The sequence below is a fragment of the Geotrypetes seraphini genome, chromosome 13, assembly GCF_902459505.1.
Source record: "Geotrypetes seraphini chromosome 13, aGeoSer1.1, whole genome shotgun sequence".
In the NCBI taxonomy this organism is placed as follows: domain Eukaryota; kingdom Metazoa; phylum Chordata; class Amphibia; order Gymnophiona; family Dermophiidae; genus Geotrypetes; species Geotrypetes seraphini.
The window spans coordinates 26,086,123-26,110,533 of record NC_047096.1 but is presented as its reverse complement, the minus strand read 5'-3'; the positions used below and the strand labels follow the sequence as shown (position 1 = coordinate 26,110,533).

General features: G+C 41.0%; 1 protein-coding gene across 4 annotated transcripts in view; it reads right to left on the bottom strand.

Annotated features, from left to right (window-relative positions):
- The window catches only part of SIK3 (SIK family kinase 3), a 312,583-nt gene that overhangs the window by 166,619 nt on the left and 121,553 nt on the right, over nucleotides 1–24,411 (bottom strand). For 2 of the 4 annotated variants that reach the window (XM_033917543.1, XM_033917544.1), the window contains exon 2: nucleotides 4,652–4,768. In XM_033917543.1, the coding sequence (XP_033773434.1) occupies nucleotides 4,652–4,768 (117 nt within the window). Of the gene's footprint in view, nucleotides 1–4,651; nucleotides 4,769–18,683; nucleotides 18,706–24,411 lie in introns of those variants that run through there. The other 2 variants (XM_033917545.1, XM_033917546.1) reach the window with 2 other exon arrangements.

Genomic DNA, 24,411 nt, shown 5'->3' with positions numbered 1-24,411 from the left:
GGACTGCCCGGCGGCTTTAAAAGCTAAGTACTGTTTCTTCAGTGTGTTTTTCCAAGGAGTTTTGGAGTTTTCGATGCAGCACCTGCTTCAATTAAGATTTAGATAACCTTTTGCTATTAGTACTGTGTATAACTATTGTGTGTTGAGTGGTTCGTATGGACTATTATATTTGGCCCAGTTTTTTGACCAGAGACTTTTTCTCCCCTTTACTTTAGAGGGGAGTTTTTTCTCTCTGGTTTGCTTCTGGAGCAGATCTATGATCAGAGATTGACTCTTTTGTGGAGCGTTATGCTTCCTAAGCAACTATCCTGTTGAATTTTTAGGTCTATCTGATAGATTTTTGAGATGTCCAAATGACCACTTGACGCAAATAGTCTGGAAGACATTTTGGATTAGTGTTTTAGTTTTCAATTATAAAGTGGGACATGAGAGAAAATATGAATTAGAATGATAAGCTGTGCAACGTGACTGGATAAAGTACCAAGAATGGATATATAAACAACAGTTAAAGGATATGTCACCGAGTTATGGTGTGAAAGAAAAAGGTTTACAGTGCCCAAAAAGTATGAATCCCTTGAAGTGGTAATGTGTGTGTATGATGGAACAGAGAGATGAATAGAGAAATGAATGGAGAATAAATGAAACCCAAGTCAAAGAAAAGTGAAATTTACTGACCTATGCATGAACCTTGAGTAAAATTTTGAGCAAAATGAAGTCAAATATATTTGAACCTACTTGTAAAGATACTGTATAAAAAAAATATATAAAAAAGAATTGTAATTGGAACTCTATACGAGTGACTAGATTGTGTATTTGTCGAATTGAAAACACAAATTGTGAGTGAGAACTGATGAGAAGTAAAGAATGTTGTGTGCCGTGGGTTAAAAGTAAACCCATGTTATAAAACGTGTCCTCCCACTGCAGATACCCAATATGGACTGTGACAGAGCAGTGTGAAAGTTATGGAACATAACTATTGATTGAGTAGAGCAGGGGTAGGGAACTCCAGTCCTCAAGAGCCGTATTCCAGTCGGGTTTTCAGGATTTCCCCAATGAATATGCCTGAGATCTGTTTGCATGCACTGCTTTCAATGCATATTCATTGGGGAAATCCTGAAAACCCGACTGGAATACGGCTCTCGAGGACTGGAGTTCCCTACCCCTGGAGTAGAGGCACCATGACTGTAAAAATAGTAACCCCAAGTGTTGATTTTTAGGTAAAAGCTTAATACCGTTTTGTACCTTATATGTATTTCTTCTGGTTTTATTTGCTGTTATAGTACAGTATTTTGAGTAATAAAAACATTTCTATAAAATCCCAGTTACACCAGGAACTTGTGTTCCACTTTCTATTGCTTTTGACTTTCAATTGTGGTGTGGAACATCAGTCACTCCTCTTGGTTGCAGTGATTATAGCTACAGCCTCAGCACCCTGAGGTTGCAAGTTCAAGCCCACGCTGTTCCTTGTGAACCTAGATGGGTCGCCTGATCCCCATTGCCCCAGGTACATTAGATCGATTGTGAGCCTGCTGGGACAGACAGGGAAAAGTGCCTGAGAACCTAAATAAATTCATGTAAACTATTCTAAGCAACCCAGGGAGAACGGTATAGCAAATTGAAAAAATAAGTGTGTTTTGTTTTTTTTTACAGAAAAAAATATGAATAGCAAACTATGAAACTGACAAGCCTGTGGCATGAGGCATTGGTATGCTGCTTTGCTGGCCTTCACCCACTATATTCAGGTACCATACTTGCACATAAAGCTAAAGAGAATATCACAGGCATCACACAGATAACAGCACAGACAGCTGGAGAATAGACTAAAAAAAGTAGCACATGCTAATATCCAATATGAACTGGGCTTGCCGGGGCATGTCCAACTTGTAAACAGTATATCTGCAACTCAGGTCTTTCCCACCTCGCCCTCGGGTTAAGACATTACAAAAGTGATTAGCCTAAATTTCAAGATTCTTAGTTTCAACTCTCAGTCTTCATAGCAACAGACTTTGTTTTGATGTGTCCTAGAAAGACCTTGCTCTGGCATTACATCCTAGAGAAAAGGCCCGATTCAGGCTTCAAAAACGCTGCTGGATAAAAGAACTGCGATATCTGACAAATGCTGGTTTTATACTACAACTTATTCATACTTTGTAAATTGTTTTTTGAGCCTAGACAACAAACAATGTGAAGTATAAGAGTGCTATAAATTATTTTAAGTTTTCCAAGGACTGCTTTCCTATACAGATTTGTAAATGTTAAAGATGTGAACTCTCTCCAAGCTTATGTCTTCTAAAAAGCAATAATGCCTTTTGAGTCTGACTGTCTACCCATTTTGCAGATTGCAATTGGAGTGATTTTTCTCTAATTTCGCTTTCTGAGATGAAACTACTACAATTTTCAAAATCTCAACATGCTCTAGATATCTATCCTTACTTATTTGGTGCAGCTCCCTTTGAATTTATAATATGGTTACATATAACTATGATGTTTTTTTTTTAAAGGCCATTTTCCAAGTTCTGTAGGTAATATTCTGAGACTCGTCTATTCATTGAAAAAACATGATCACATTACTGAGCCATTCATCAATTCTCATTGGCTTCCAATCCAGGAAAGAATACAATTTAAATTCTACTGTATACTATTTAAAACTATAAATGGAGACAGCCCAACCTACCTAAACGACCACCTCATCCAAACCATCTCTACCAGGCATAGAAAAACACACACCCCATTCACTTACCCCCCAATCAAAGAAGTAAAACGGAAAAAACTATACAACGGACTACTGGCCACTCAGGCAGTGAAGAAGACAACCAAGTCTCCAACTTATTGACAACAACCCCAGACTACAAGATGTTCAGAAAGGAAATAAAAACTATACTCTTCAAGAAATCCCTTAATAAAGCTTAATACCATGATAAAGCTTAACCCCCCCCCCCCCCTATTACCATCCCCTCCCTAACCCCAGATCCTACTTTTCTCTGTCTTGGAAACCTTCTCTGATCTAACGTTGTAACCCTTCTTCCATAACTCTTTTTGTAATCCGCTTTGAACCGAAAGGTAATGGTGGAATAGAAATCTGTAATGTAATGTAATATAATTTTAACACCTGTTTTGAACAATGCCAATCAATTCAATTTAGATCAAGATAATTAATTGATCAGTGGCAAGAATTCTGTAATTTGAGAAAAAAAATATGGAAAGTATGGTGACCACTGTAACTAGTTATTTAGAAGATCACAATATGTATTTTTACAAAAACTTGGGGCTCCTTTTACTAAGCCGTGTTAGGGCTTTAACGCGTGCTACACTACCACGTGCGCTAGACCTTAACACCAACATTGAGCTGGCGTTAGTTCTAGAAGTGTAGCGCGCAGTGTAGCACACGGTAATTTCCTGCGTGCGCTAAAAACGCTAGCGCACCTTAGTAAAAGGAGCCCTTGATCTGCCTTTTTTAAGGGCTTTAGAACTGCTAGGTGCACTATGGTTAGAAATCCATGCAAATCTAGCTTGTGGTGATCAACAACTGCTTCTTCAATTTGATCTTTCAGCAGCATTTAACTGATCAAAATCTATTATTATATCTACTAGATTCTATGGGCTCCTTTTACTAAGGTGCGCTAGCGTGCGCTAACCATGCACTAAATTAAAATTATTAACAGCGCGCGCTAAAACCTTAGTAAAAGAAGCCCTATAAGTATAACAGGTAATGTTGTTTCTTGGTACAAGGATTTATTTTATATGAAAGAACATATCCAATAAAATGGGCAAATAAAATCTCTGAAAAATGGATAACTGAATGTGGGGTCCTTCAGGTCTCCACACTTTCTATGATGCTTTTTAATAGAAACATGAAGGCAGATAAAGGCTAAATGGTCCATCCAGTCTGCCCCTCCACAGCATCCTCTATTTCCTTCTCTCCCTAAGAGATTCCATGTGCCTGTCCAATGCTTTCTTGAATTTACACAGTGTCTTTGCCTCCACCGGGAGACTATTCCACACTTTCTGTAAAAAAAAGTATTTCCTTGGATTACTCCTGAGACTATCACTTCTTAACTTCATCTTATGCCTTCTCATTCCAGAGCTTCATTTCAAACGAGAGATTTGTCTCATGCACAATTATGCCATGTAGGTATTCAAATGTCTCTATCATCTCTCCCCTCTCCCACCTTTCATCCAAAGCATACATATTGAGACCCTTAAGTCTGTTCCTGTACGCCTTATGATGTAGACTACCAAGCATTTTAGGAGCCTTCTTCTGGACTCACTCCATCCTGTTTAGATCTTTTTGAAGGTGCAGTCTCCAGAATTGTACACAATATTCTAAATGAGGTTTCACCAGAGTTTTATACAATGGCATCAATATCTCCTTTTTCCTACTGGCCATACCTCTCCCTACACATAGATTTTTTGAGGATATTCATTATTACACCTTAAAAGCTAAGGCATTAAAGAACAGGCGGCAGGAAATATACAGAAAACAATACATATGATCTATCTCCTGTCAAACTCTTCCAGAAAGGGATGCAGGGAACCTAGAGAAAAATCAAACTGCTGTGTCTTTTCACCTCTGATACAATCATTTTCCTTAATTTTGCTTAATCCCTTTTGAGCACCATAAAACCATACCATCAAGAGACAGAAGGTTTACCTGGTATAATCGAATAATGTGTGGATGGCATAACATCTTCATAATCTGAACTTCACGGAAAATCTTTTTCAGGTTCTCCTCATCCAGCTGCGTCTTGTCTATGATCTTTATTGCAACCTAATATAGAAAAGGAAGAAAAATGGCTTTTATTTAAGTGTACGATGGACTGATTATTCTTTTTCTCCATCTTAAAAGGCAATATAGTCTACAATAATAAACCTAACAGCAACTGGAGGAAGCACTCATTTGTAGCTCTACCTCAATATACAGATGTCAAATATTACTAAAGAATATTACACAAGAGGTTTCAAAAGAAAGATAAGAAAACCTGTTAAGAGATCAAGTTTATTTTAATCTTGATATATAGAAACATAGAAACATAGAAAGATGACGGCAGATAAGGGCCATATAGCCCATCAAGTCTGCCCACACTATTTACCCACCCTCTTAAGTCTTCTGACCCCTTAAGTATAATTGTAATTATACTGTCACTCTTCTGACCCGCTCATTCAAGTCTTAGTGACCCTATCCCTTAGTGACCCTACCCTAGCACATCAAATGTCTGAGTGGTATACAATTAAAAAGTAATTGGGGCATATAAAATCAACGGGAGCAAAACAGAAAGAGAAGCTTAAGGACACAGTAAGGCAAAATAAAAGAGGGAAGTGGGGAGGAACAATGTCTTGGTAGGAAAGGAAGCAAAGGGAGGGAATATGGCAAGGCGTTAATATAGGCAATTCCATGTTCAAACTGTAAAATAAGAACATAAGAATTACCATACTGGGACAGATCAAAGGTCCATCAGGCCCAGTATCCTGTTTCCAACAGTGGCCAACCCGGATCCCAAGTAGTAAAATATATTTTATGCTGCTTATTCTAAGAATAAGCAGTGGATTTCCCCAAGCCATCTCAATAATGGCCTATGGCCTTCTCTTTTAGGAAATTATCCAAGCCTTTTTTTAAACCCCCGCTAAGCTAACTGATTTCACTACATTTTCCGGCAATGAGTTCCAGAGTTTAATTACATGTTGTGTGAAGAAAGATTTTCTCTGGTTTGTTTTAATTCTACTACTTAGTAGCTTCATCGCATGCTCCGGTTCATAGACATAATCGCGGAAAACAACTGAGCGCAAGACGGAGGTGCACGCCGAAGAAAATTACTGTTTTTAGGGGCTCCAACGGGGGTTTTTGTTGGGGAGCCCCCCCACTTTACGTAATACAGATCGCGGTGGCGTTGTGGGGGGCTTGGGGGGTTGTAACACCCCACATTTTACTGGAAACTTAACTTTTTCCCTAAAAACAGGGAAAAAGTGAAGTTTTCAGTAAAATGTGGGGGGTTACAACCCCCAAACCCCCCACAATGCCCCCACAACGCGGCGCGATCTGTATTAAGTAAAGTGGGGGGGTTCCCCCCCACGCCCCCCCGTCGGAGCCCCTAAAAACAGTAATTTTCTTCGGCACGCGCTTCCGTGCTGCGCTCAATTGTCTGCGCGCGCCTTTGTCCCGGCGCGCTTTTGACCTGACACCCATGCTCCTAGTTCTAGTATTTTTGGAAAGAGTGAAGAAGCAATTCACATCTACTCTTTCCACTCCACTCAGTATTTTAGAGACCTCTATCATATCATTCCTGAGCCGTCTCTTCTCCAAGCTGAAGAGTCCTAGTCGCTTTATCCACTCCTACTGTAGCATATCATATGCATCTTTGAATAGAAAGGCTTTGAGGCTTCCTTCACGATTCAAGTCAGTCCCAATATTACATTTCTGTCATTCACATAATACTCCTTTCAAGAAATGCATCACGTGAATTACAAAAGCATAAGAATAAATTAGTAAAAGCAACTCCAGAATGACCAGCTACGTTTTACAGTGTTGAGACTTTAAAACAAGGCCTCTGCTGTTCCCCTTGGGGCTCCTAGAAGCCCTGCCAAGACAATAAGGATTAGGAAAAGGGCTAGGATTAGTCCCAAGAGGGATCTGTGCAGGGCCTACTTAACCATCTGGGTCAAGTTCTGGAGCCAAAAACCACCAGGACCCCCAGAGGAATCTGTGGTGGACAGGAATGAAAAAGCCCATTACATGACCAGGGATTTGTCCTCCCAGTCTGAGTGAACTGAGAGAGAAATGAATCCATTTAAGCTGAAGGGGGAATGAGAACAGTACAGGTAAAATGTTCACTGAGAAAAAAACAATACAACACAGTGCCTTAGTACCCTGCAATTCTTTACAAGGAATCTATGCGGTTTACAATAAGACTTAGATCGGATTCTTGAGTTACAATATTGCATCAGTTCTTGGGGAGGGGATTCATGTGAAGAGCTGATGGGTAAGGAAGTGGTTATAGGGAGAAGAGATATATGTTTTTAATTTCTTCCAGAAGTCGAGGTAAGTGATGGGTTGCCTTAGATATAATGGCAGCTTGTTCCAGATTAGAGGTTCTTGGTATTCAAAGGTAGCCTCGAATATTATGTCAATTTATAAATAAAAATAATTTAGCTGCTTGATATTACAATACCCTACCTCCTTACCCATCACCTCTTCACTTAACCCCACCCAATAACTGATGCAATATTGTAACTCAATAATCCGATCTAAGTCTTATTGTAAGCCGCTTAGATTCCTTGTAGAGAATTGCGTGATACAAGACACTGTATTGTATTGTTTTCTCTCAGTGAACATTTTACTTGTGCTGTTCCCTTCCCCCTTGAAAAGACAGACAAGACTGAATAATTCCACATTTACACACTATAAAATTAATCCTTAGGTTCCAAACAGTGGAACTGACACTAAGAAAGACGGTGTTTACATCTCCCTTTACAAAGCAGTTCTGATTGCAATGTCACTCCTTTGAACTAAAGACTTTTATACATTAGAAAGTACTGTGTGCCCAATGTAGCACAAAAATCAGACTACACAGTTCATGGAGCAGAACCGTGAGTTTCACTCTTTAGGTTATTTCTAGCTTTTGATATTTTAAACATAGAAATGTGAAGGTCCATGTTCCATAGAATATTAAGATCAGAACTGGACATATCCAAGTTGGATTTCAGCAGTATTTTACAAAGGGTTGCCCCAAACACAGAGCATTTTATAAAATAAATGCATAAGGCTGTGCAAGAGTGTACAGTGTTCCCCCGCGAATTCATGGTTCACGAACTCAGTAATTTGCGGTATGCTCTGACCGCTTCTTCCTGCATGTCAAAGCAGCACCTGATTGGTGTAGCCTGACTTTAGTAACAGGAAGAGGCGGTCGGAGCATACTGAGAATGATTTTCTGTATCTGCCTGCGCCCCAGCTGCCCTCTTCTGCCTTTTGACAGATGCAAAACCAGAACCCCTGTGAATTTGGGGGGGGGGAGTACTGTATATGTATTTGTTGGCACACACAACAAAAGCAACCATTTCACAAGCATATGTCTGGGAAAAATGAACATCACAAAACCAGCATTTCCAGGTGAAAGTGCTGATACTCTTCCACAAGAAGTAACTGGCATGTGTAGTGTCCCAGTTCACTACTACTACTGTTAGTTAATTAATTCTAGAGCACTACCAGACGTACACAGCACTGTACAGAGTCACTGCCAATTAGTGAGATCTCAATTTTTATTTCCTTCCATATTTGAGGCAGACATAAATGGGGGATTAAGGAGAATTACGCCCTTAATTCCTTGTGTAAAGTCCTGACCAAAACACATTTTTTAAATCTGCATGTGCTTCTGAGCTGGTGTAAAACTTGACAGGGAAGCATTTTATTCTTACTGTAAAATGGAGAACATACTAAGCATGCAGATTTTTGGTCTGCCCCAGCCATGCCCAAACTAGAATCTCTTAAAATCACTGCAGAGTGTGCATCTTCACTTATATACAGTGATTTTTTGATTATTTTTTTTTTTAAATCATGAGACATGTGTATGTGATCTATATGGGTTAATGTGGAGATGCTTGTAAAGTAAATTTGGATTTTAAAAAACTAGCAAGCAAGCTCCTACAACTCAATCACATAATGCTACAAGGGTTTTCATTGGTGAAAACACTCCATATTATGGTATGTAAGTTTTGGTTAAGATTTTCTCATTATTTCTTCTAGGACTTATCCCAAACATCATTGTTACCCCATCATTGGTTTTTGTTTTTTTTTATTTATTTGTTTTATATCTTTATTTTTAAATTATTCCTCAGAATTCCATTGCTCAATGTTTTTCCACTCACATTCCTTTGTTATTTATTCTTTTTCACATTTATTATGCCCATATATGTTCTTTTTAAAAATTTTCCATATTTAGTTTTAATCCAAACAAATCTAATTTATTTCGTTTATCTATTTAATTATTACTGAGATGTATACTTTACTTTAAAAAGTACTATGGCCTTAGAGAGATCAGTGTACTCTTGTTAGAATGTTTAATATCTTGTTTAAGTTTTTTTTTAAGTTTATTGATTCTTAATGAATCGCCTATTATAAATTACTAGGCGATGTACAAATCCATAAAACATGTAAAATAAACAATAGTGATAATATAAAAACTGATTTTTGTTATAGATTAAAACAAAACAAAACAAAAAAAAAAAAAAAAAAAAAAAAAAATGACAAATAAAAATATTTATATATTAAAACCAATATTAGTTTTAGACGCAATACATACAAGAATTGTGAGGAAAAATGGGGGAGAAATTACAATATTTTAGCAAGAAAAAGAGGGTTACAACTATGGTAAAAAACAAATAGGAGGGGAAGTTAAATTTGGTAAAAAAAAAAAAAAAGAAAAAAACTTTAAGAATCATACGCATCTTTAAAGAAGAAAGTTTTTAATGCTTTTTTAAATACGGCTAAGTTTTTTAAGTCCCTAATATACTGAGGTAAAAGATTCCATGATTGAGGGGCAAATACTGAAAACATATCATTACGCCTAGTACCAATTACCTTTAAAGAGGGGACCGTAAGAAGGTTAGAAGAAGAGGAGCGAAGTGAACGAGAAGTATTGTAAGGGATTAACCATCTATTTATAAACTGAGGCTCATTAAAATTTATGGCTTTATAGACTAGAAGTAATACTTTGAACGTAATGCGGTGGTTTACAGGAAGCCAATGAGATTTTATTAAGAGGGGAGTGACGTGATCATATTTTTTGGCATTATAAATTAATTTAACAGCAGTGTTTTGAATTAATTGTAATCTTCTTTTTTCCTTTAGAGTGGTATTGATGAGAAGGGAATTACAATAATCTAATTTGTTCAATATCTCTATCTTTATTTTATTCCTACTGTTCAATAACTGTCTTCTAGGTACTTTAGTTAGATTGTGAGCCTTCAGGACAGTAAGGGAATTCCAAGTACCTATTCTTTATTTATCTTATTTTATTGTATTCTTTAATATATATTTCTCTGTAAACCGCTTCGAACCTAACGGTTTTAGCGGTATATAAGAAATAAATTACATTACATTACAAAGGACAAGTGCATGTGCTACTTCCACCCTTGAACTGAATTGTAATAACAAACAGCTAAATTATTTTTCTCTATAAAATGACAAGTGTACCAACAGCATATAACATCACATGATATAACATCACATGATACAAAATGTAATTATGTCTATTATTTTTAGAGGTTATATTCTATACTCTTTCCCCAAGACTTTCATTTTATTTATTTATTTTAATATTTATATACCACTTATAGCCCAAGTGGTTTACAGTACTCAAGCATTTTTCCCTATCTGTCCTGGTGGGCTCACACTCTACCTAATGTACCTGGGGCAATGGGGGATTAAGTAGCTTGCCCAAGGACACAAGGAGCAGCATGAGATTTGAACCCACAACCTCAAGGGTGCTGAGGATGTAGCTCTAATCACTGTGCTCTGAACCTAATTAAGACAAATGTATGGTGGTGATTTATTAAAAGCACTTGTTTCTCTGGACCAATGAAAGAACACTAAGACACAATAGTACAAGACTTCAAAGATATTCCAATATAAGTATACCCAAGGGATGTTTGGGAAAAAAAGGAAATGTTAGGATGGATCCTGATTGTCTTTCTACAGCAGCTTTATTACATACATCTCTTTTATAACATCAGTATGATTCACTTCAACCCTGTCCATCTTTGATATGTATAATTTTAACCAACCAATATTATCTCTAGGGCACTTGGTTAAAACTATACGTCTGAGACAGGGTGAAGAGGATAAGTGGGGAGTAGGATTTTTTGATAAGGGCTTAAGAGTTATTTATTAAATTCAAATGTTTCAAACCTGTAATTCTTGGAATGAAACCATGGTGTTGGCCGTATGTTTGATTTGACATAATAAAAACTTAATAAAAACTGTAATACACACTTTATGGTAAACAGTCAGTTGTAATCTTATTCCTAAGCATAGTGAAATAATCAGAAGTGGGTAAATGTTTGAAAAGTTCATGGTGTCTTATGATTGCCTTGTCTTGAATGCCATAACACTTACAAAAAAACAATCCAAAACCATAAGATCAGTTCTTGAGAGATGCTAAGAAAGAACATACACATTACAGATCTAGACACCACTTCTTTCAGCTGAGAGGATTTATCTTTATTAGGACAGAATACTTCTTGCTTAGAAGTAACCCATCACCTAAGTAGATTTTTTAAAATAAAGTTTTGAATCACACATGTAAGCTCCTAATAAATTTGACCCATAATCCGGAAAAAAAAAAACTGCTTTCTTGACTGATAAGATAACTTGTTACTTGCCAATTTGTTTCTGGAAAGGGAAGAGATAAAATGGTGTTTCCAATATTTTATTAGGGTTAAAATTAAAGTATCTTTGGAGGGTTAGGAAGTAAGGAAGAGCAATCAGAAATGTATTTAAAGGAAAGCCCAACACTGAAAAATTCTTCTTGTAAAAATCTGCACTTTTTCTTGCAGATTTTTTTCGCTGGGTAATTTTATTTTTTATTTTTGCAAGCAATTCAAGTTTGTTTGTTTAGACTTGAGAGTGGAGAACAAAATTATCTCTGTTGTAGCTCTGGTTTCTCCAGAGCAGTGAGAGACATGTTCTTTGTGCATTTTCTTTCCAGAGGTTCTACATTTGGTAGATGAGATCTCTAAAAAGTTATTTGTGGCTGTGTAGATGAAGAGCAGCACCACTGGACAGCACCTTGAAATTTGCTGAGTGGTAATTTCTCAGGAATGGATTTCTAGCTCTAATTAAATGACATCTAATGGCCAAAGGAGGACATTTGGTTAAGGGCTTCATATTCAGTAAAAATTTGGCAATGGTTGGACTTTTTTAGTATATATTTTGATTTGTCAGGCAGAACAGGCTGACAACAAGACACAAAAGAATGTGAGGACAGTTCAGCTTTGTCTGCCTAATTTAAAGATCTATTGCCTTGACTATTAACTTTACGCCAATAAAGAGATTTAAAATCAAGTCTGGCAGCAAACTGGCAATCAGTGTTTCAAGAAAAGACAGATCTGCAAGCTCCAGCTGCAATTGATTTAGTTTAAAGATAGCATTTCTTTACTAAGCTCTAACTACCAGAAGCAAGAAACAGCATTTGTAAAAGTTTGCTTTTATTCAAATATGAGTAATGCACTTTACAATAGAACCTCATAAATAAGCAAGTAGCCACCTTTGGGGTTTATGAACTGGTCATCACTTTTATTGCATAAGGTTTCCAAAGGTGAGGGGGAAACAGGATTATTCTGTAATTAAAAGTGAGTACACAGAGACAAAGTGACTTGTCAAAGACTGCAACAGCAGAGCAAAGAGAACAGAGGAAGCATAATTACAAAAAATGGCAGGTTACTATGGGTAAATGGGTGTCACAAATATTCTGAGCTGCCTCATCTCCTATGGGACCAAAGGGACAGCATAGGATTAGGGCCAGCATAGTGAAGTAAACCACGGGATTTCATTTTGAAATTGCGCCTGCAGAAAGTTTTCTCTTGCAAGTAGTCCATGGAGTTTTAAAATTGCCCTCCTCGTGACCAGATATGTATCAGTATGATAGGGGTTACTAATGCCCACAAATTGAATCACATTGTGTGATGGATTAACTTGATTTGCATATAACAGGACAAAATATCATGCGTGTCTTGCTTTGCTGCTGTCAGCGTATACCTATGTTGATGAAGTATTCCATATTTGAGCTGTTAAATAATGATGAGACCTTCATTCTTCCAAGACTTCTGTGAAGCCAGCAGCATAAATCCCATCAATGCCCTGCCCCCAACCTCAATCTAAAACCTGCTCATCCTAAAGGAAACAGGTGCTGGAATGAACATGGCATTGGAGTTAGGGGCAAAAACAGTAGGACAATTACAGGAATCTGATACAGAAAAGGGGGAGTTTCATGACAAAGACAGGAGCAGGTGACAGTCAAGTACAAAAGGTCATCCTTGTTAGCTATAGGCAATATGACTGGGTCATCAACGGAGCACAGTGAGTAACAAGAAGGGAAAACTGCAGTCTGGCATTCACACTCCAGCTGCCGCACAGGCTCACGTTCCATGTGCAAATTAAAGTTTCCATAGCAAACTGTAAACAGGAATATAAACAGTGAGCTTAAAATGCAAAAGAGCGGGCAGACCTGGGGCACCAAGGATAGCAAATGCTTACTGGCTCTGAAAAAGAAAAGCCTTTTTTGCAAGAGGAGACAAATTAAACTCTTGATCAAACAGCACCTTCAGATATTTTCAGATACAGTTAGCATTTTTAAGACCCATGAAGTGTCTATCTTGGCACTGAAAAGGATTCAGAACCATTTACTTCCGTAAGAGGGTGTCTCCAAGTGTAAGCCGACAATCAGTTGAATTACCTGCTCTTTTAGGTTTAATTGTTTTTAACCATGCTTGTCCATATTTCTACAACAGTTGTGTGAGATTATTTTTATGCTGACAAGGATTATTTCTTTGAACATGGGAACTTGCAAAGTGAAGTTAAATGTCACTAATCAGCTGTTGAAGTATAGGTCGGGCTGTGTTGTGTGCACTTCAGAATGGTCATTAATGCATAAACTGAGTTATGCAGAATGGTGCACTGAGCACCAAGAGCCAGATTTAAGACTGGTACTCAAGGGCAAAAGCAGATAACAAATGCTAACAGGGAGAAATGGGGGTGTCAGAAATCCCAAAGATTCAAGAAACAAAAGCGAGGCAGGCAGTCACAGTGCTGTTCCTGAATTGAGTGATCTTGTGCAAGGTAACGCCAGCATCTTAATGGCTGTCGCCTTCCGTACAATATACAGTATAACACAACAGCAGAAAAAAAAGAAAGGAAGTAATGGAATCCCAAAATAGATGCTTCCCCCCTCCACCCCAACCACCTCAAGGGAAATGTGCAAAGACCTGAAGGGTAGATGAGAGATGACAAGGGCCAACTCTGTACTTCCTGGCAGGACAGTACCACCCTGTTTCCTTTCTGGGAGATTCCTGGCAATTCCATGAAGCACTGTGATAAGCTTGGGTTGTTCTTTATGAACGTTATGCAGCGGATTCAATCATTAGTACAAGTACCTGGAAGATTAACACTCACAGATGGTACATCCAGTCATAGCAAGCTCCCTGGCACAATGCTTTAATACATCTAATCTTTCTTCTCTTCTCTGAGGCTAAGTTCAGAGTTCAGTTAGAGTACAACTAAAGAGGTTTGGTCATCAAAAAAACATACAACTTCATGTTATCATTATTATTAGATTATTTGATATACTGATTTTCTGGGGTATAGGCAGCGGAACGCTTTTTTGTTTGGGGACCCACATAAGCTCCGTCCCAGACCTTGCCCCGATAATAGTACTAATTGTAATACCATTTTTTCCATTCATTTTTCATATATACACACAATATAATCTTATTAACAATACATAATAGTTAACCACAAAATTAAACTACGCAAAGCACACTGTATGTTTCTCAACATTCATTCTTACCAGAACACCTGGCCTTGGTCACACATGCAGAACACAGATAACCCCTATGCAAATATAGGACCACAAACTAAAAGTACTAATATATACAAACAAAACCCTAAGATGCAAGACTCTGCGTGCAGTACAACCCCCAGAGAAATAGAAACAAATGCATTTCTTCCTGAACAGTGCAAAATATAGACAGCAGATGTAATTTCTCAAAACTGACACAATTCAATCACTAAACTGAAAATAAAATCATTTCCCCTATCTTTGTTGCCTGGTGATTTTGGTTTTCAAACCATCTTTCCCAGTCTCTTGGTGCATGTCCTTCTGTCTGTACTCTTAACTGTGTATACAGGGCCACTTTATCCATTTGCTGTTTTTCTCTCCTTCAGGGAACAGAGCTTCAATACTGGAAGTCAGAGAACTATTTGAAATACATATGAATGAAACTGACTTCAATAAGTGGAATGTCGACAGTGAGTGATCAACAAGATTTTATGGTACACTCAGAGATATGAAACTCCAAGAAGGGAGGGGGTTGCCCATCTCTCAGTATGAGTTTACCGTCCAGTCGTTGTAAACTTCATAATGTTTGATCACTCTCTGAGACAAATTGTGAGATCTGTATGACTGTTAAACTTCTTCTTTAATAAATTTTTCTTTTCTTTATAATAATAATTTATCTTGATTTCCATGTAGACAGAGATATCACCAAATAATCAAATAGACTTCCCTTATCTTTGAATGATCTGGGGGGTCCCAATATGGCCCTGTTTCGGAATCTGCTTCAGGAGACCCGATTGTATAGTTCTCAATTGGTGTGAAAGTATAACCAACCTCTGTGATAATATGGTCGTATCATTGTAGAGTATACAGAATTTTTCAACCATCTTTAGCATTAACTTTTAACATTCAACTTTCTTCCATTTTTCTGCTTTTTTCTCAAAATCTACTTTTCCATGCCTTCCCTTCCCATCTATCCATGTGTACCATCTCCTCCCTCTTTCTTCTCCCCTACTCCCATCTATCCATAAGAAGCATTTCTTATCTCTTTCATTACTGTACACCATCTCCCTCTGTTTTCCCTTCCCCTCCATCCCTATGCACCATCTCATCCCTCTCCCATGGTCAGACATCTCTGTCTTCCCCCTTCCCTCCTCATATGGTCTGGTATCTTTCTCCTCTCCTTAGTAGGGAAGGGGGTATGGAGAAATAAGAGAGGGGACCCAGAAGTAGGAGGAGTTATACAGAAACTAAGATAGTTAGTTGTCAAAGAGGTGAGTCTTCAGGTTTTTTCTGAATGTAGTGTAGTTTATCTATGTCCAACAATTCTCCCTCTTTCTTCCTTTCCCCATATACATCATCTCTCTTTCCCTCCCACGCCACACACCTATGTCCAATAATTCTCCGTTCCTTTTTCCTTCTCCACCGGCAGGATTTCTTTCTCTCCCTTCCCACTACTCCATCTGTGCACCATCTCTCTTTTCCTCCTTTCCTAACCCCCCAACCCACGCATTTGTCCTTCCCAACCCACTCTCAGTATGTGCAGTATCTGTCTTTCCCAACCCCCTGAGTATTTGTCCTCCCTGCCTTCCCAACTTCCTACCCCCTGCATCCAGGATCTCCCTGCCAGGCTCTACACCCAGCCCCCTCTCTCCCCCCGTCAAACTCTGCACCCAGCCACATCCACCCCCTCCCCACCCCTCCAAGACTCTGCACCCAGCCACCTCCCCTGAGACTCTGCCCAGCCACCCCCGTCACACTCTGCTCCCCTCCCCTGTCAGACTCTGCATCCAGCCCCCTTCCTTCCGTCTCTGACTCTGCTTCCCTCCAATGTCAGACTCTGCACCCAGCCCCCTTCCTTCCCTCCCTCCCTCCCTTCAGACTCTGCTCCCCTCCCCTGTCAGACTCTGCACCCAGCCCCCTTCCTTCCCTTCCTCCCTCACCCCCTATCAGACTTTGTACCCAGCCACTCCCCGTCAGACTCTGCTCCCAGCCACCCCCACCCCCATCTGACTCTGCTCCCCTCCCCTATCAGACTCTGTAACCAGCCACCCCCCCTTTCTGTTTGACTCTGCTCCCAGCCCCCTTCCCTCCGCGCTCGCTCTGCACCCTGCTCCGTCATCCTACCTCCATCATCCTACTCCTCTGACCTGGTTGTCAAGAGGTGGAGCGGGCAGGAACGGTCGTGGCTGGTTTCTTCTGCTGCCGAGCAGCAATGAGCAGATATGTCCAATTCTGATCTCAATATTCTATAGAACATGGACCTTCACATTTCTATGTTTAAAATATTAAAAGCTAGAAATATCCAAAAAAGTGAAACTCACGGTTCTAGTTTTGCAAATCGCAAGAATTTGCTGGAGCCAGTCAATGAAGCCGCTGAGCACCGAGCAGGAACGCCAAAGTACGTACCCACTCATTGCCACTCAGTGGCTGAAGAAACCAGCTGCAATCAACCGGGTTTGCAGTGGGCTCATGCCCGCTGCACCTCTGGACCACCAGGGATAAAAGTAAGTGGCACATGAGAGAAAGAGATAGTGGTTTCTATGGATGGAGTAATCTGAGGAAATACTTTTTTATGGAAAGGGTGGTAGATGCATGGAACAGTCACCCGGAAGAGGTGGTGGAAACAGAGATTGTCTGAATTTAAGAGGGCCTGGGATAGACACGTGAAAGAGATAATGGTTACTGTGGATGGACAGACTAGATGGGCCATTTGACTTTTATCTGCCGTCATGTTTCTATGTGGACACCACACTAACAAAGTACTGGCTAATACAGCAGGTATACATCAGTCATAGGTCAAAAAAACTCCTCTTGGTAAGGCAGCATTCAAATCCTCACATATCGCAGGTTGCAGAATAATACATTCACAGGGACAAAAAAGGATATCGGGCTGCTGATTCACGAAGAGCCCTCATGCAAATGAGTGTGATTGGAATCATGTCCCCAACCGACCGCAGGGATCATTCTTCAGTGATCCCGACAAATGTGCAGACCATCTTCCTTACCTGTAAATGGTCTGCCCATGCACAGGCCCTCTGTATCCAACTTTTTTTTTTTTTTAACTTCATGAGCCCATGGTTTTAACCCACTTTAAACCGATGGGTTAAAATCACGGGCTTGCACTGTGGGGAAGGGCAGGAAAGTCTGGGCGGCAAGAGGAGGAGATTCGGGGTGAGAGCAGAGGGAGAGTCAGGTCGGCAAGAGGAGATTCAGGGTGCGAGCAGGGTGGCGTGTTGGGGCAGCAAGAGAGATTCGGGGCAGAGAGCAGGGCGGTGAGTTGGGGCAGCAAAAGGCAATTCGGGGCACAGAGCAGGGCAGCAAGTTGGGGCAGAGAGCAGGACAGCGAGAGGAGAGTCAGGGCAGGCAATGCAGTCGGAAAGCACGTGAGCGACTGGTCCCCAGGTGTCACTTCTTTTGATTGGCCAGCCCAGTCGGTGTTCCTGATTTGTTTAGTGAATCACTGCCTGCTTACATTTGCATGCCATTCCCCCTCATTTGCATGCGCAGATCGGATCAGAGGTTGCACGGCACCAAGGTTAGTGAATCGGGTCGGGAAACAATCGGGTCGCAAAGTGGTCAGAACACGATTGGTGTCCTTAGTGAATCTAGCCCAAAGTCCTCAAAAAACAGCAGTTAACAAAAAATGGTCACTTTTCTCATGTTGCATGTTCTCATATTCTGCTATGTTTATACCACATTAAATATCATTATAAACTCCTCTAAAAAGCCTGTTGAAACAAATGTGCCTTCAATAACTTATAGAAATGTAAGCAATTCTGCATTCATCACAATTGTTCTGGAAGGGAATTCCACCATTTCACTCCCTCCACATAGAACATCTTTGCTCTAGACTCTTCTAATCTAATTTGTTTAAAAGAGGGTACATCAAGTACCGTTACTGACAGAGTGTAATTGACATAGAGAAAAATAGAGCCATAAAAGAGTTGATAAAGCAAGAGATACCTCAGATTTCAAAGCTTTAAAGAGCAAGGTTAAAACCTTGAACTGTGTTCTCCATATAATTGGCAACCAGTGCAATATAAATAATACTAATGAAATATGATCAAATTTACAACCACCCAGTGATAATTCTGGCAGCAATTGCATCACTAATGACTAAAGGAAAGATTAGGTTATTACCTTGATAATCTTCTTTCTAGTAGACATACACTCCATTCCTGAACCTTTGAGTAGTCAATCCCTTCTCGTGAGAACTCTTATAGGAAACTTCATTTGCATATTTTTCATGTCTTCCTCTCTTACCTCTGGTCAGCCCTGTATAGAAAACAGAAGAAGGAGGGGTATGTGGACTCTCCCCGAGAAACATGTTTTTCATGATATGAGCAGAACAGACATCAGTGAATACACATATAATTTTTTAGATCAAAGAGGAAAAGATCTCAGCAACCCTATAGACTACTACTACTATTAATTATTTCTATAGCGTTACCAGACGCACGCAGCACTGCATAGAGTCACAAAGAAGAAGAAAACAGTCCCTGTTCAAAAGAGCTTACAATCTAAACAGGCAAGACAGACAAACAGGATGTCATGGCTACAGTTAAGGGGAATGGTTAATCAGCTGGCTAGGTTGGAGGCCAGAGGAATAGGGTTAAGGATTGAAAGTTATATCAAAGAGGTGGGTTCTCAGTCTGCTTTTAAACAAGGGAAGGGGCTTGATGGACAAATTCAGGTAATTTATTCCAGGCCTAGAGGGCAGCTAGATGAAAGGAACGAAGTCTGGAATTGGCAGTGGAGGAGAAGGGTAATAATGCTAAGGCTGATTTAACTGAGGAATGGATTTCTCTGCTAGGTGTATAAGGAGAGAGAAGTGAGGAGAGATATTGAGGGGCAGCAGAATGAACACACTTGTAAGTCAGCAATAAGATCTTAAACTGTATGCGATGGCAGATAGGGAGCCAGTGAAGTGACTTAAGGAGAGGGGTGACATGAGCATAGAGAGGTTGATAGAAGATGAGCCGTGCAACAGAGTTTTGCACAAATTGCAAGGGGGAGAGGCGACACTGCGGGATACTAGTTAGGGGTAGATTATAGTAATCTAAGTGTGAGGTTACGAGAGCTTAGATAAGAGTCTAGGTAGTGTGCTCAGAGAGGAAGGGGCAAATTTTGGTGATATTGAAGAGATAGAAGCGACAGGTCTTAGCAGCTTGTTGGATATGCGTAGAAAATGAGAGGTCAGAATCGAAGACCACTCCAAGGTTGCAAGCAGAGGAGACTAGAACAATGACAGTATTATTAACTGAGATGGAGAAAGGAGAAGAAGGAGGAGCAGAAGGGCTTAGGAGGAAAGAGGAGCAGTTCAGCAGGACATCCAGGCAGCAATGTCAGCCAAACAGAGACTTTTTCCTGGACTTTAGGTGAAATTTCAGGTGTAGAGAGGTAGATCTGGGAGTCATCAACATATAGGTGATACTGGAAACAATGGGAGGAGATCAGGGTACCGAGGGAAAAGGTGTATAGAGAGAAGAGAACAGGTCCTAAGAGAAGAACCCTGGGTACACCAACCGCTAACAGGGTAGAAGCAGAAGAAGACCCACCAACACATACACTAAAGGGGCGTTTGGAAAAGATAGGAGGCAAACCAGGAGAGGACAGATTCACAGAATCCAAACGAGGACAGCATATCAAGGAGCAAGCTGTGATTTACAGTATCAAAGGCAGCAGACAGGTCAAGAAGGATAAGGATAGAGTAAAGGTCCTTAGATCTGGCCATGAACAAGTCACTGCAGACCCTAGTGAGGGCAGTCTCTGTGGAGTGCTGGGGGTGAACACCAGATTGTAGAGGATTGAGAATCTGTCAAGTTGAGAGGAAGTCCAGGCAGAGACGGAGAACAGCACGCTCGAGTATCTTGGATAGGAATGGAAGAAGGGAGACAGGGCAATAGTTGGATGGGCAGGAGGGGTCCAGCACTACCTTCTAATATAACAGATACTCCATTCCTGAACTTTTGGGACATAACAGAGCAGCCTCTAAAGATTAGGGTGGGACAGATGTGCCTGCCATCAGAATCGAGGATCCAAATGTGGAATTTCTGCTTGGCCGCCATACCTACAGTACTCTGTAAAACTTTGTGAATGAATACAGAGGAGACCAAGTGTCAGCTCTACAGATCTCTTCTGGGGAAATTGCAGAAGATTCCACCCATGAAGAAGCAACCCTCTCGTGGAATGCGCCTTCACAGAAATAGGTGGATGTTTCCCACTGCTGACATAAGCAAATGAAATGGTCATATGGATCCACCTGGACATAGTAGCTTTCGAAGCTGGCCGATCTTTATGGGCTCTTCCTGCCAGCACAAACAGATGATCTGATAATCTAAATTTTTTGAAACTTCCAGATACCACAGCAAGAGTCTGCACACATCCAAGGATCTTAAAACCTTATCCTGTTTTCTCGAACCAGAGGGTATGAAGACAGGCAAACATACTTCCTGGTTGATGTTGGAGCTGGAAATCACTTTCAGCAAGATGGAGGGAACCATGCACAAGATCACTCCTGCATCTGTAATCCTAAGAAAAAGATGTCTGTGGGACAAAGTCTGAAGTTCCGACACTCTCTGGGCAGAAGTGATCGCCACCACAAACATCGTCTTGATGATAAGGTTCATCACAGAAGCCTGGTCCAGAGGCTCACAGGACAGCCTCATTAGTACCCAGAGAACCAAATTAAAATTCAACATCGGAAAAGGCAGACACTGGAGAGTGGAGCCGTAATGCGCCCTTCAGAAATCTGGCTATATCAGGATGGGTAGCAAATGTGCGTTTATTGATCCTGGGCTCAATGCAGGAGAGCCTAACCATCTGCACTCTCAGGGAGCCAACCACTAGGCCCTTCCCTAGACTTTCCTGGAGAAGGCCAGTATCACCAAGATTGAAGCCAAGTTCAGGTCCTCATTTCTCTGAGTGCAACAAGTCTAGAAACACTTCCAGGCTTTTATGTACGTTGCAACAGTCAACTTTTTCCTACACCTCAGAATGGTGGAAACCACTCCATCCAAGTAGCCTTTGTGTGCTAGCGCTGTGCATTCAAAAGCCATGCATTAAGACCAAAGCGTTCCAGATCCTGTTTATGAGTTTGCAAATGTATATGAATATGTGTAGAAGATACTGCAATTTGAGAGAAAGGTAGTATTGGAGATTAGGCAGTTTGGGATTGTGGGGAGCTTTTTGAGTGGTGAGGGCAGTTTTAGGGCAATTGCAGAGGATAATTTGGTGAACTAGGAAAAAGCTCTGGGATGATGGGAGAGTTGTGAAGAGGTAGTTTTTAAAGTGGGGGCAGTTGACATTGTGGTGGGACAGATAATGAGGTGCAGTTTGGGGGAACTTTTGAAAGCAGAGGCAGTTTGAAGGATTGTGGCGTGGTTGGAGGGACAGTTTACAGGGGGATAGTATTTTGGGGGTGGTACAGTTTTGGGGACTGGGAGAGAACAAAGAGAGGCAGTTTGAAAGAAGTCCCTAATTACTGTGTTTCACTGTATATAACTTTTTATGTTACTGAAGCTGGAACTCCTCCCACAGGAATGTATTGGACCATTTTGAGGCAAAGCTTATTTCTCTAGAACCCCCTAATTCAGGGGTGTCCAACCCGCGGCCTCGTGAAGAATTATGTGTGGCCCCAATCGTGCTCCGTGTTTTCATCTGCCACCCCCAGCTGTTTAACATCTTGCCGGCTCCCTCCTCTGTCTTGCTGCAGCTTTCACTCAAAGCCGCGGGCAGCGGCTCCTACATGCCTCTTGTGGCTGACCTGGAAGCATTCCCTCTGATGTTGTGAGACTTGAGAGGGAGGGAGCACAAACTTAGGAAAAATGAAGGAAGGAAGGAGGGGGGGGGGGCATGAACTTAGAACACAGAAAGAAGGGAAATATAGAGGGGAGCATGAGCCATAAGATGGAAGAATAGAGGAAGTGAGGGAAAGAGATTCAGAGGTGAGGGAGATAATAGAAAGGGAGAATTGGGTGTCTGAGAGAGGGAAAGAAATGGTGCAATTGGGGAGATAAAGAAAGAGGAGAACTGTTGAGAAAGAGAGGAGGGACGGAGACAGAAAGAGAATTATTGGACAGGAGTGAGGTAGAGATGCATGGGCGCAAAGAGAAGGGGGAGAACATGCTGGGCCGAGGAAGCCTCCTGGATGTTGGGGGGTTTTGGGTGGGAGTATTAAAAGAAGTGCCAGATTGGGCCTGGGGGGAGAGCTTATGGGGCCAGAAACAGAGGACAGAGAGAGAGAGATAGTGGGCAATGGTATGAAGGGAGAGAAGTTGGACCTGGGGTGGTGTGGAGGAATAGGGAAAGAGATACTTGAAGGGAGAACTGTTGGCAAGAGAAAGGAAGAAATGGTGGACCTGGAGAAGGGAGGCAGGCAGACAGGGGGAGAGATGGAATGGAGGGCAGTTGGGAAGAAAAAGGGAGAGAAGTTGGATCTAGGGATGGAAGGGAGGAAAGGAGAAATGTTAGGCCTGTGGATGAAAGGCAGAGGTTGGAAGGCAGAGAGATGCAGCATCTCTCTTTTTTTTCTCCATTGCATTGTTCAGCATCAAGGGGGGGGGGGGAGAAGAAGAAAAACAGAAAAGAGAAGGAACAAAATGTTGGACCATGGAGATAGAGGAAGAGAGATGGAACCATGGAAGGGCAGGAGGGAAGAGAACTGGGATAAGATGATGCTAGGGGATGGAAAGAAAGGGACAGGGAATTATAGTCTGACCAGTGGAGAGAGGGAGGAGGATTCTGAAAGTGGTAAGCCATGTGGATGAGGTCAAAAGGGAGATGGCGAATGAGAGAGCAGCGAGTACAGTGGTAGAAATGTGGTAATGGAGAGTAGATAGAAGGGAATAGTAGGCTGGGAAAGGAGTGGGATGGGAAATGGCAGAGCTAGGGACTGAGAGAAGATGGAGAATTGAGAGGTAGCTGAACATTTAAAAAGAAGAAGGGTGAGAAAGAAGGCAAGATTTGAGTGGACAGAGGCAGAAAAGAAAAAGTTAAGAAAGCTGAAAGGGAAAAATCAATACATTGGAGCTAGGCATAAGAAGGAAATGGAACGACAGAAGAGGAGAAAAAAATGGACAGCAGACACTGGAAAGAGAATTAGTTGAAGATAGAGAAAAAGCAGAAAGAGAAACTGGGACCAAGATGATGGAAAAACAAAACATCCAGACAACAAGGTAGAAAAAATGGTTTTATTTTGAATTTATTAACTGGAATATGTTGAATTTATTAACTGGGATATGTGCATCACAATTATTTTTGTATTCAGTGGTGTAGTCATATACAGCTGATTTAGGGGAGGGACTGGAGCCCAAAATTAGTGGATGGGCACCAAAGTTTCTCTCCGCCTGAGTGCAATTTACAAATATTTGAGCTAGTGGGGATTCCCAAGCCCTGCCACCTGAAAACATTTTCCTCCAGTCTGGCAACTCAAATTCACCAAGCTTTGCAGCCAATGGCAATATCCTCAAGCTGCCACTGCTTTCATGCATGCATGAAAGCCAAGGGGAGGGAAGCGAGAAGGGAAGGGAAGGGAAGGGAAGGGAAGAGAGCTCTGCAATATTGCTGCCAGCTGCAGAACTTGGGAAGTTGGAGGGGGAGGAGGTGGCCGTCAATTGGTGAGGCTTGGGGATCCCTACTAGCTATAGCAGGGGAGATTTATTTTGAGGGAGCCTAAGCTCAAAGTGGGAGGCCCAAAAAAGCAGTAATATTTACCCTGATTAAATGATCCTTCACGTGCACTGCTGACAGCTGATTCAGCATCCCCACTCTGATGAGGCTCACTTCTGAAGAGGCTCACCGTAGCTGTAATAGAAGTGAATGGGAGAACCAGGAGCACACATCCCTGCTCATCAGAGTGAGAATGCGG